Raw genomic sequence first — 13,979 nt, forward strand, 5'->3', positions numbered from 1 at the left:
TTACTCTGGCAATACTGCTCTGTGAGGAATCCATTATGGAGGTGCAGCATATTGTTGCTAAGAACCAAATCTAGGACATCTACTCTATCCATATTTAAAAGGCTGTTCAAAGGAAATCAGTGGAGTATTTACAAGGTGAAGGTTTCCAATGTATAATGCAACTCTTTGTTATCTATCTTGAGACTTCGATTCAAACTGCAATCATCCTGTAGATCCAGCAGAAACAGACAGCTAGATTGTAGCCATCCCAGTAGCTGGGATGGTCAACTCCTTGAACACTCATATTTCTCGTCCAAAGCTTTCTTGGCCAGCAATACCAAGGCATTCAGTCACCAGGTGACCTGCACTCGTCAGTTTCTGATAGACATATTTTCATTACTCAGGCAATAATGCCCTGTAAGGAATCTATTATGGAGCTGAAGCATAACAAATACTATCGTCAGTTAAAACTTAACGACATAACGTGAGGAAAACCACGAAACAAACGTCATGTTGAAGAAGAATCCGAGAGACCCGAGTACAAATCCCCTTCTAAACAATTCCGAAGTGCCAAGAACAGATCCCTGAGGAACACCCGTCCCAGAGACGCGGGAAATACCTACCGCTGTGTTTCTTCGCCCTCATGGTCCTGTTTCTCCTCCTGGACGGACTCATCTTCGCATACGGGGCGTCCCAAGGAAAACACTCGAACTGAATCACAACAATCCGGAATTCAGAAGAGAATTCTGTCAAAGACACATCACCTAGTTGAATAACAACAGATCAAAACGTGCGAAACTCCTCGCTTCGACGTGAACGTAACTTGCCGGTCGCGGTTCGAACATTTCGCGTGATCTCGGGCTAGTTGCGCATCATCAGGTCGCTCGGCGTTCGGACGTGCTCCGCGTTCGGACGCAGGAACGAGACTGGTCCGTGAGCGGGGTCCGCAGGTTGTTATAGGTTAGAATCGGCGGCGGCTGTGAAAAAAGCGGACGGGCGAGAGGGACAGAGGGGCCCCATTGTGTTCCGCGTCTTCTCGACGGTATGCGAGGTGTCGCGTTTGGGCGGCGCGGATTATCTAATGAGCGTAATTTTTATTGGCACTTACAAGCGGGCGTCGGGGAGGGGGGCGTGTCGGAAAATTGTCGGATAATCTAATTGCGGATCACGCTATATTCGTTTAGGATGTTTATGGCAAGATTGGGTATCGAAATGATACAATAACAATTTTTTTTTGATGCCCAACGTTTCGCGAACTTATATTAACATCATCAGGGCGCTACGGAGTGTTGAAAACTGTGTGATAAATCGATGAAAATACAAACATGATAGATGAATAGGAAAAATTATCAATATGGCACTCAGTAAAAGAGTATATAACGATGAACTCAAATTATACTCGATAAAAACAAGGTGAACGCTCAATTGCAGAAATGTCCGTTAAAATTTGATGCTCTGTTAAATTTTTAATCCTCCATTATTTCGTTCAGAAATGACATTTAAAATTTTGATGGGGCATTAAATCTTAATGACATGGCCATGCAGGGTTCGCCTTTGACTCGTACGAATATTTTAACAGTAGATTCTTGAGGTCAAAAGAATCACTTTTTTCCTTTACCATTTTTTCCGAATCGGCTCGGTTTGAAAGATACAGGGTGTTGAAAAACCATAAAAAAATTCAATTTTTAATTCAATCTCAAAAACGGTTTTATCGAATGAAATGAATTTTGGAATATAGTTTTTCATTGATTTGATGAATCTTTTTCGAACACAAGATATTATCACCCACCCCAGTTTTCTCATTATGACCATTACGTACCATAAAAATACCGAAAGTTCAAATAATCCAACTCTTGAAACTAGGTTCGACGCTATCTAATGAATATTTGAACGTTTTGTAAATTAAAAGTATTCTTCATATTTTCTCGTATAATGCGCCGTTTTCCAGTAATTTGATGTTCAAAAATTAAAAATTATCAGTGAAATTCGAAAAATTGGGTACTTTGTCTTAATACAACTCTGTTTTCCAGGGGTGGCACAGCTCATTATGAAAATTCAGAATGGCTATATCAGGGCCGAATCGGAAAAAATGTTATAGGAAAAAGTGTTTCTTTTGACCTCAAGAATCTACTGTTGAGATATTTGTCAAAGACTCACCTTGTATATCTACGTTGAACCCTACTTACTCATCGCGGTATACACTTATTTCGCAAACAAGGACTTGGAGAGATAAGAGGGGAATATCAGCTGATTTGGAGAATTGCGGGTGCTGTGAACAAACCACCGCATCTTGAGTGCCCAACAAGTACTCCCGATCGGAAGTAAGAAAAGAAAGCTTAAGAAATGCGAGATTTTTGATGTTTACCAGACGGTAATGTGAACAAATCTACTTCAGTCGTTGGTTTGACAAAACTGAGGTTATCAACGATCAAAGACTGGATCGAGTAGTACCGATTCAACTCATCGGTAGTGCAGAGTAGTGTTTTTAGCCTCTGTGCTTATGAAATTCGTTTCATTGTTGTGAAAAAACATGATGAAATGAATTTCACGCTCTGTGCTTAGGAAATTCGTTTCATTGTTGTGAAAAAACATGATGAAATGAATTTATGAATTTCACGAATACCGAAGCCAACACTGCTTTCCGCTCTATGAGTCGTATCGGTACTACCCACCTCTGTCTGTCATCTGTCAAATTGACGACTTTTTCGCATTCGCGTTTGGTAAACGTTGAAATATCAATTTTCTCGCAATTTTTTTGGCCTTTAACGATTTGGGTTCCAGGTTTAGAGTGTTAACTTTGTACGGTCTGATTATTCGATTTTCGTTTGGTTCTTCTCGCGGCCGTCTAGACGCAGCAGCTTGGATGGATAGAGCGATTTTGCGAAAAAAATTTTTATTCCTTCGTTTTTAGTGTTTACCGAATTAAGCAGATTCAGGAATAATTGCAATCGAGTAAAAAGGTCCATGAATCAATGATCTTCACGAAATAATTGGTAAATTATCGAAACGACCTGAAGAAACCCAATTATAAACGTTATTTTTCAACGATAATTAACAAACCGCCTCGTAGATACACTCGGAGCCCTCTAGTTCGCAAATTGAGCCATTTTCCCACAGTAATGAGACGAATTAGCGCTTCAATAAAATCAGACACGCCAGAATGACAGTCTACACCTGTCTATACGTCTTGCATCCGATCCCAGACCTTCTGGGCGCCCGTCCTGATCGATCCAAGACCGCGTAAAACCGTAAGACGACACCGTCGCGAAGACTAGACGTGAAAAAACGGAACGTACCCGTTCGAAAAACCGTCATAGAGAAACGCGAGGGTGACAGCGAACGCGGGCGCGTCTGTGTTCCGCGTCGCGCAAGAGGATCACAGAGTCGGCGGGCGGGGGGACGCGTTCCGTAAAAAAAGGCAGGAAGACAGGTTTTCACGGCGTGTTCGACAAGCGGCCGTTTAATTCGGGTACACCGTCGGCGAGATAGGGGCGGCCATTAAAATAACCTATCGGTTTCGTTAATGAGGTCGGACACCAGGGTCCGGTTTTTTTTTGTGGTCGAACTTATCGGGTTGTTCTTGTGTCGATTCGATAATTCGGTTTATTGGTTGGAGGTTTCGCGTTTGACCGCACGTCGATATCTCTGACTGGTGTTGTTGGGATCGCGTGGTCCTTATGGACTGAATAATGATGATATGGGCCAATTTTTTCAGATCCCATATGAGGAGCTTTCAAACTGATCTCTATCCGAACCATTTACATTGAAATTGAAGATTTCTTTCAAAGAAAACTTCATTAAAGACATGTGACCATTTGGTGCACTAATTCGAGGTCCTAGATCACGAAAATGAGCACGATTCGTCGAAAGCAAACAAAAATTGGCCCTCAGAAAAGAAAATTCGGCGAAATCTTGATCAGTTTCAGAGTTCTACCATTTTTTGTCATATGTAGTGTGAAACAGAGGAAATTTGATTAGTACTTATAGTTGGGGAGCCCAAAAGGGGTTAGGGAGTTACTCCAGCGTGTCAGATTAATATAAGGGGAGATGCTTTGGACCCTGTAAAGTACCTCTACCAAAAATTAGATCTGTATATTGGGGAAATTGTCTAGGACAGCCTGTCAGATTAGTAGAAAAAAAACTATCATTGTACATACTCGAGCGTGTCAGATTGAGATATATGTGGTTAATTACATGTTGAAAAGTATATATTCTCTTAATCAGACAATTTAAGCTTGACGAAAATGTGTGGGAGGGCGCCAAAGTTGCAAAGTCACCTGTACATCCTCTAACGCGGTGGATTTTTTCTTAATTTGAAGCTAATGATTCAAGAATAACGGAAATAATATGGTCTGACAGTTTCAGCAAGCCGAAACAATAAAAATTGGCCATAAAGGTCACAAAAATCAGTTTTTTTTTTAATTGACTTCTCACCTGGGCTTCAAATTGTTTTCGCATTCATTATAAAAGTTGTGGACCGTAACATTTTCTACAAATTTCGTCCGAACCAGTTTTTTCTACGGTTGAACGTTTTTAAAATACATATATGGCGATGAATGTACATACATCAGACTGGGTTTCTACATTGAACTTGGTCTTCCGCATGTGTGGCTAAGCTCCTCGCTCTTATCACTCTCTAGCTCGAAAACGGTTGGGGGTATGAAAAATTTCTTCAGAGAAAAGTTGTATAGAATTTTATTATCTACAACTTTCATAATGAATACAGATACTATTTGAGGTACAAGGGGATATTTTGAAAGAATTCCTTGTAATCATCTTCAAACTGTCAGATTAAGAAAACCAGCCCTGATTCGTGTCAGATTAATGGGTCAAAACGTCTGCAACACCGAGATTAACCATCTGTATGAAAATCTGACACGCTCGAGTATGTACAAGGACCGATTTTTTTTCATTTTCAATGGACCGCTGTGATCTTGCGTCACGTCCAAATTGTCAGTCCCTTGAAAAGTAGCTTCCTTCGGGTCCAATTAACATATCCTCTAAAAATCTGACAGGCTCGAAAAAAATTTTCTTTCACCATTTCCAACTCTTCCGTACTGCCAGACCCACCACGCAAATTGTCAGATTAACATGAATTTATTATCAGGGACACGTAGGGCATGTACAGCATCTTAATCTAAGACGCTAGTGTATGTACACCTGACGATTTTTTTTAGATCTTTGTAAACCTGCAGACGTTTTCCCCACCGCATACATCATAAAAGCATCGTTGGCTCCCTAACTATTAGAGCTATTTCACGAAAATAGAAAACACGAAGCCACAACCTCATTCCATCTCGTGCACAGAAAATTCCATGTTCTGAGTACACAGATGGTTTGTTTTTTCTTCGAAGATCATGAACAGACCCACGTGGTACCTATTCCAAGAAAAACAACGTAATAAGAAAAAAGTTCGAGACGTCTTTTCACAATGAAGTCCGCTCTGAGAAACCCCAGAAACTCATCCCCGAACAAAAAAAATCCAAGCTCGCATCCCTTTACAAAACTCGTATATACGTCGTGAGACTCGAATAGCTAGAAATTCGGACAAAGGAACAAAAGAACATCTGTTCGTCGGGCATTCTAGTAACACCTAACCGTTCACCGATTCTCACCCTTAAACACGTCTCGCAAAAGGCTCAACCTGCCCGAGACAAGGCAACACTTGTCCTGTTGTTGTCGACCGTCCCACACGGACAGGCAATAATTCACAGAAATGCATTGTGCGGCCGCGTTCCGCTACGACGGCCCAAGTTTCGTGTCGATTCGATCGGATTTTTTAATCGAATCTCGACGGTCTATGGGTTATTGGAGATGGAGATTTGTTTGGAACCTGACACTGTGATTTTTCGGGATTTATAATGGACGATGGGAGATTACAATGCACCTTTGAATTTATTGTGATATTGTTGTATATATTGGTGTATATGACGTCCTTTTATCGTTCGGAGGGTGTTGGTTCGCTTGCAGACCTGTAGAATTTTTCAGGTTGAACGAATTCGAGAAGATGACTGACGAAACGTTGAGAAGTGTTGTCCAAATTTGAATTTACGCGATGAAACGTATTTTATCATCGTCAATCGTGGAGCTCGTCTGAATTTACTACCGGATAATTCGGTATCCGGCCCAAATACTGTACCAGGTGTACGAGTGGATAACATAAATTTTCGACGTTTTTTTTTCATCCGTTTAATCTGCGGGGATTCACCTAAATCATAAGAGTAAGGAAGATTGATATGACGATGGCGATAAATAAGGATCACTGGCGGAGTATGTGGGATATGAGGTTCGGATTTGAGACACGTAAATGAATCGGATTATTTTGGATGCTATTTTTGTGGGTGAGCGATTATGTGGCTCTGTGATACATATTCTGAAAGAGCAACGCTTCTAGTGAAACATATGAGAATTTCATCCATTTCGGCACAACCGTTCGCTCCTGACTATGACTCTCAAAAAAAGTAACTATGACTCTTAAAGGTAGTTAACGTAGTAGAAGAGTCATAGTTATTTTTTGAGTATTTGCCTAACTTAGAAGAGTCATAGTCAGGACCGAACGGTTGTGCCTAACTTCTAAGTTAGGTTGTGCCTAACTTCTAAGTTAGGCAAATACTCAAAAAGTAACTATGACTCTTCTACTACGTTAACTACCTTTAAGAGTCATAGATACTTTTTGCCTAACTTAAAAGAGTCATAGGCAGGACTCTTCTAAGTTAGGCAAATACTCAAAAAGTAACTATGACACTTCTACTACCTTTACTACCTTTAAGAGTCATAGTTACTTTTTTTGAGTATTTGCCCAACTTAGAAGAGTCCTGCCTATGACTCTTCTAAGTTGAGCAAAAAGTAACTATGACTCTTCTACTACCTTAACTACCTTTAAGATTCATAGTTACTTTTTGCCTAACTTAGAAGAGTCATAGGCAGGACTCTTCTAAGTTGGGCAAATACTCAAAAAAAGTTACTATGACTCTTAAAGATAGTAAAGGTAGTAGAAGTGTCATAGTTACTTTTTGAGTATTCGCCCAACTTAGAAGAGTCCTGCCTATGACTCTTCTAAGTTAGGCAAAAAGTAACTATGACTCTTATACTACCTTAACTACCTTTAAGATTCATAGTTACTATTTGCCTAACTTAGAAGAGTCATAGGCAGGACTCTTCTAAGTTGGGCAAATACTCAAAAAGTAACTATGACTCTTAAAGGTAGTTAAGGTAGTAGAAGAGTCATAGTTACTTTTTGAAACTATGACTATGATACAAAAAGTAACTATGATAATTAATTTCTTCATAGTTTTTTGAAGCAAATCGGCCCGTGAAGGTGAATATATAGAAAGGGTGGATCGCCTCCTCTTTTTTTTCTTTTCACTTATTATCTAGAAGAAATCCTAACCTATCTTCCAGGACCGGATCGATCTACCGCACGTTAGCGTCGTTCTAATTTCCAATTCCAGTGATTTATTTTAGAATGACGGCGCTCGGCAGGATCGTCGACCTCAACATGTGCCACCATCCATTTTCCATCGATAAAATTAAGAGAAAAAGAAGAGAGAAAGAGAGAGAGATCGGTGGGCGAGGGAGATTTACGACGGCCCGTATTTTTCACTTTGAGCGTTTGCCACTTTAAAGGCCGCAGTTATTTTCCCCGAGATGGTCGCGTCGTAAAAAACGCCTGATTTACTGGTCGAAGGTTGAGGTTGTTTTCGGGCTCTGGGACTTTGGCAGTCCCCACACGAGAAACGGGCGTTTCGAATGAGTAAAATGATACAATTCGGGAAGGACTACAACATTTAGTCGAGGAAACAGAAGATTCTTCATACCAGTAGGCTAAAAGATTCACGTTTTCGTCTGTACGAGCCGATTCGTCTTAAAAAATCACAGTGAATTGTCTGTGGTCGATGCTACCCTTAATTTTGTCAGTTTTCTCAAGCTGCGTTTGGTAATTTCCGAATTTCTGAATCTTTTATTTCTTACTGGCTCCTGTTTATCACCAAATATCGATTTGTCAACCTCCTAAATCGAGCTCGAATTTAGTATATACCGAGCACGACAAATAGTTGACATTTGCCATCTATAATTTTTTCACTTTTAATGCGTACTCCTCGTAAAACCCGACAACGCGGGTCTTTAACCATTCAAGACAGAACTGGTTTCATGAAATGGGTTAGTGATGTATCTACCTGCAATCATAGAAAGTGTTAGTAAAAATGATTTATCGCGCGTTTTACGACGCGAAGCCCCTGATCGATATTGAATCCCAAATTGAACGTCCTGTGACCATAAAGAAAGATATAACTCACGACTAGACACTTAATTTCGTCGACGTTATCTTTGTATCCAACATTCGTGAGCGCAAGAATTACGTCGCTCGTTTTGGTAAGGATACAGTGGGCAGTTAAAGTTTTGTGAGGTGGTTACATTCCAGTCTCACAACTGCGCCATCTACAGCTCTCCCAGCTACTCCAGTAGAGGTCCATAGAGGGCCTAAAGAGGCTAAGAGCTCATTACTCCTATAATTTCCTCGTCCAAGATGGGCATTCTGCCACCAGGTGAACAGGAGTTTTCTTCTTTTCTCCACAGAATATACAGTCGTCAGTTTCCGATAAGCCCATTTTCATCATATGCCCCCAAAGGCGAAAATTGCCTGTTAGTAAGTATATTTCAGCCCCTATCGTGGTCTTTAACCACCCAATTTTGGGTGGTGTGTCCCTTTCTTCATTCTTATCTTCTACATAGCGTCGTGTTGAAGTTCTTCTCAATGCCTAGTCACTACTCGGCGGGTAGGTGAACTGACAACTACCCGGAAGTGAAATTCGACGTTCATTTTGAGATTCGCTCAGGCACACGCGGCAGCCAGTCCATCTAATATACTCTACCTCCATTCCAGCTACTCCCCTCAAGGCTCCACTTACCTAGAACAAAAAACGAAACGTTAGTACATCGCTCGGAACAATCTAAGCCAGACTAATAAGACGAACTGACGTCCGCGCGTATTCGAAATGGTCATCGTTACGCAACGAGTCAATCGCGGCAACCGAAAAATGTTCCCACAGGTACTTCCCCGCGTCGTTCCGCCACTAGGAAGTAGACCCCGTTCTTCTTCTTCTTCTACTCTCGGACGAGTCTGCAAAAATCCCGCGTACGGGCAGCAGCGGCTATCCGATAAAACCGGTGCGAACTTTTTTAACGCTGACGGCGCTGCGCGTAAAAACGCGCGCTTACTATGTAGCGAAATTCCCTCGCGCTTGTTACTATATGACGTATCATTAAGGTTGTGATGGATTATAGATCGGACGGCGCTCCGACGAGAATTTTAAGACTGTTAAACGTATCTGGATTTACAGTCGTCGTCACGGAACGCATCCCCGGTTTTTCCGTGATCGCGAGGGAATATTCGATGAACGCGCGTCTTCTATGGCCGTCCTCTGTGATCCCACTTAGTCGGCATTTCTCTTAATTTTCCGGGTTTACCGAGGGTACTTACAGCGCGGACCAAATCTCATGGAAAATCTCCTCTTTCAATCAGGTTTCAGTCGAGCGTCGCGAATGCTTAATACTTCGATTTGCAGGTGGAATTGTAACTTTGCTCGTTGCTCGGTTGTCGGTGGTAATAACGTACGTAATTATGGAACGCCACTTCTCCAGTTTACGTGACTCGATCGTTTGTTGTCGTTCAGCGGAGATGACAAGTATGATTGTTATTTCAATTGGAGGTATTATCCGTCAGTCAGCCTCCGTTTCAAGGTTGCTGCCGGGGATTAACGAGCTCTAATTCGATTTCGCGTTTGCGGTAGGTAGGTACGTTTGACGCGATGCCAAGAAATACGACAAAAAGAAAGAGACGAAAAGACAGTTATACAGAAGGCAATTACATAGTAGGCAATTGGACAGGAGGCAATTGGACAGGAGGCAATTGGACAGGAGGCAATTGGGCAGGAGGCAATTGGGCAGGAGGCAATTGGGCAGGAGGCAATTGGATAGTAGGCAATTGGACAAGACGAAATTTTACGGGAGACAATTGTACAGGAGCCAATTGGATAGTAGGCAATTGGAGAGGAGGCAATTGGACAGTATGCGATTAGAAAATAGATAATTAGACAGAAGGCAATTGGATAGCGGGCAATTGTACAGGCGGTAATTGTACAGGAGGCAATTGGATAGTAGGCAATTGAACATTCGGACATGGGCAATTGGACATGGTACAATTGGACAGGAGGAAATTGTATATGAGGCAATTGTAGAGAAGGCAATTGGATAGAAGGCAATTGGACATGGGGCAATTGGAGAAGGAAATTAGACAGGAGGACATTGTATATGAGGCAATTGAAAAGGAGGCAATTGGATAATAGACAATTAGACATGGGGCAATTGGACATAGGGCAATTGGACATGAGGCAATTGGACAGGAGGCAATTGTACAGGAGGCAATTGCAGGAGAGAAGATGGAGGGAGATTACGTAAGAAAGAGAGGAGATCAAGAATAATATAGAAACATGAAACTTCGCTAACTCTTCAAATTCTCTTGAAGTGAGATTTCAATGATGAATTCATGTTTTCCTTTTCGTTCAAAATTAAATTTTGAACCCTTGACATCTCAGTTCGGTACTACTACTCCGAAGGTGATGGAAATATACGAATTTCATAGCTATCCTCGAAGGATGTTCCAGGGCGAAACAAAGGACACTCACGCATCATCCGATCAATTCCTTCCATGAAACGCCATATATCTCGCGCAATCCACGGTACAATCTATAAGGCGAGCGCCAAAAAGGGATCGTACAAAAATGGCGGACCTAACCTAACCTCTTCTCATCGCCATTGTCCGTACATCGCAGCGCTATAACTCACCGCCGGATCGCCATAAAGGGAGGCCATCTTGTCATCGACATCTCGTTCCCATGCCGGTGACCTTAATTGAAATGACATTTTTACGCGATAAAGCGTACGCGTAAGGGGACAATGCCGGTCGTCGCGAATACAATTGTAGGTTCTTTGTTGCGATTCTTTTTCCATATCCAGCGTTTAACGACGCCAGATGACCGTTTTCGTACGGAGCAACGAGTTTGGAGTGTGAGAACGACGCCGATGGTCTTCATCTTCATGTTTGTTAAGTAGCACGAGAAAAAATATAGGAAAGAGTTAATTCAGCAGCTTCCAGCATTGAGGACGCTATCAAGTTTTGATCAGGAAGGATCTAAGACGTCGTAAGGAATTCGAGAAAAGATCCTTTCATTGATGCAGCTAGTAAGGACTTACTCTTGCCTGGACAAGGTTCAACTGGCCAAGGAGATCAGTGTTAATGATCATGTAGGGCTTATGAGCGTTCAAAAGAGGGTCCTGAAGTAGCAATAAAGAATGCCACACTGCTTATAAGAAAGTTGTCATAACAAATTTTTCGCGAAAACGTTCATGACACGCTGCGCCCAATAGATCGTTATCGCATCTCTCAGCAGAGTGAAACTTTTCCTTCTCGGTTAGGCCGATCTGGTGATTCTTCCTCTTGGTGCAAGATCAAGTTTAAACGACCGCACTGGAACCCGTCCTATCTGGACGCGGCAATCGTGGGAAATTGCATAAATTAACCGGCACGAAGGATAAGAAGTTGCTGCTTTAATTTCATCGCTACCGCTTTACGCGACCTTCTCAAAGGAGAGCAATTGAAAGTACGATTTCGAAAGGGAACTGTGACGAATTTGCCTGGGAGAACTGTCGATATTTAATGACGACGATTACATCGGCCATTTCCTAATGAATCTTTGAGAATACGCTTTGTGTAATGAGAAAATTGGCCTGAAGGTTGCGAAGGAAAGGTTGTACAGAGGATGCACTTTTTAATTCCAAATAGAAGTAGGCGTGGGTCGCGTAATGCATCATTTCGAAGGTCTATGCATCCTGGTGTGGCCTTGCAGGTGTTTTGGTGGAGATTACAGGGACCTAAGCGCTATTTTATTCGACGTCCATCTTCATTATAACGAGCCTAATGGCCAAACGATGACTGTCCTTTTGCAGTTTGGGAGGAAGTCGGATGTCAAGGAAAAAAATCATGTTTCAGTGACCGACGTCTGGACGAACTCGCCTAGTCATTTGTCGGATTAGGATTTAGGCGTTTAGCGGTAATCGGAACGTGGTTCTCAATTAATTTATGACGGTAAAACGGGTGTCAAGACTTCGATTGATGATCGACTAACGAATCGCTAAAGGTTAGGACGCGGTTACACGAAAATTTTCAGCTTTCGATGATGACAAGTCAACATTTCTTCTTCTTTCTTCAGCGGAAGTAAATCAAAGGAAACACCAACGCTGCAGAGTCGTGGATAAAATAAAATACACCCCTTCCCTAGGATTCATTCCAATAGCAATCCCTCATTATGAATTGAACCATATTGCTCGTCTTCGATGAGATCTAATCTTATAAATCTTTATTGCAGGATTTTATGGTCCAGATTCCAGATAGACCTCGAGGTCGAAGAGAAGGAATGACCGAAGGGTCTTAGAGCACAGTCTTGACCATACTTAGGGCTGGGCTGCTGAGGGATCTCTCCGAAATCATTTCTGACTTCGGCCTAAGACCCCGAGTGGTTGAAGTGGAGGAACGATCGAAAGGTCTTAGGGCACAGTCTTGTCCCTTCTTAGGGTTGGGCTGCTAAGGGATCTCCCGAAGATCTTCCTCAACTTCAGCCATTCATGGTCCAGAAGGTCGAAGAGAAGGAATGACCGAAGGGTCTTAGAGCACAGTCTTGCCCTTTTTAGGATTGGGCTGCTAAGGGATCTCCAGGACGTCATTCCCAACTTTAGCCACCGATGGACTACGAGCGAAAGAGCAAGATATAAACTTCAATGTGAGTAGATATATCTATATTTTGAAGTCGAATTATGGGACGATCGCTCCGTTTCTAGTTTACGATTTGGCAACAGCGCCTACTAGAAAATAAAAATAACAATGGCTTGCTTATAAAATAAGAGCTGTTGATTTAAAGCCATCATAAGGCGCGTATTCACTGACGAGCCTCAACAGCAACCGACCATAAAAATCCCATAAAATTTTACGACCTTCCTCGTTCGTCGCAGACTTCATGGACAGCCATCTCTGCCTATCTCATCAAGGTAGTGTGTTTGTTGTCCTTTATTATCAACGCATATTTCAGTCGATGTTGTCAATTTGTGCATTAGAAACGAAACGCTTTAAATTTTGAATACCCATTTTTATTTTTCATTTTTAAGCACTTGAATTTTTTTTTTTTTGGGAAACGGTTATTTCAAAATGTGAAGTACCAAAGATATTTCATAAAGAATACATCATTTTCGACAGAAGGAGTATTCCCCATTGTAATTTTGGTTTGGACACTTCAGTCCACGGCCACCTTTAGATTTCAATTAACCAAAACCGATATTCAGTTAATTAATAATAACCCATCGCGCAAATCAACCGTCGGTCAAATTATTGAGTCCCAGTCGGTTAATTAGATGACTTCCCATTATCATACAACATCGCGGTGGATGCCCGTAAAAATCCGGATAAATAGCAATGATTTCATAGACTGAGGGCGCCTATCTCGACTACTTAGCACCTTAATAACTTGTAAATACAGCGATCCCCGATCTGATTAGGACATACAGGCACGCATGCAGGCACCGGCTATCCGATATTATGGTTCATCGGTGGTGCTTGAAATCCGCCATTAAATTACGCGAAACGATTCAGTGGTGTTGCCACTCCAAGTTTCCTTGAACCGATCGGAGGTGAATAACTCTATCTAGATCTATTGCTGGGATGTTGACGGACTGTGGAGGACAGAATGTGCGTCTATGGACCATTTCCTCCGCTTTTTCGTGTATCACATAGTATAGAAGAAGCCTAGGAAGAAACCCCACAATGTTCTATGATACCACCTGGAGTTAAATCGGTGTTGCTCAGGTCATCGAAGACATTACTGTGACGTTGACGGACTGTGGAGGACAGAATGTGCGTCTATGGACCATTTCTACCGCTTTTTCGTGTATCA

General features: G+C 42.0%; 1 protein-coding gene across 4 annotated transcripts in view; it reads right to left on the reverse strand.

The window, feature by feature from the left end:
* Positions 1-13,979, reverse strand: part of LOC123317594 (bone morphogenetic protein receptor type-1B) — an 89,759-nt gene that overhangs the window by 19,138 nt on the left and 56,642 nt on the right. Inside the window, exon 1 of one of the 4 annotated variants that reach the window (XM_044904196.1) lies at positions 603-1,001. The exons of 2 other annotated variants lie outside the window; for them this stretch is intronic. Coding sequence is in view for 1 of the 2 variants with exons in the window: in XM_044904194.1 (XP_044760129.1) it covers positions 603-654 (52 nt within the window). In the remaining variant the exon portion in view is untranslated. Of the gene's footprint in view, positions 1-602; positions 1,002-13,979 lie in introns of those variants that run through there. One more of the 4 variants, XM_044904194.1, reaches the window with a different exon arrangement.

This window comes from Coccinella septempunctata, chromosome 7, assembly GCF_907165205.1.
Source record: "Coccinella septempunctata chromosome 7, icCocSept1.1, whole genome shotgun sequence".
NCBI classification, from domain to species: domain Eukaryota; kingdom Metazoa; phylum Arthropoda; class Insecta; order Coleoptera; family Coccinellidae; genus Coccinella; species Coccinella septempunctata.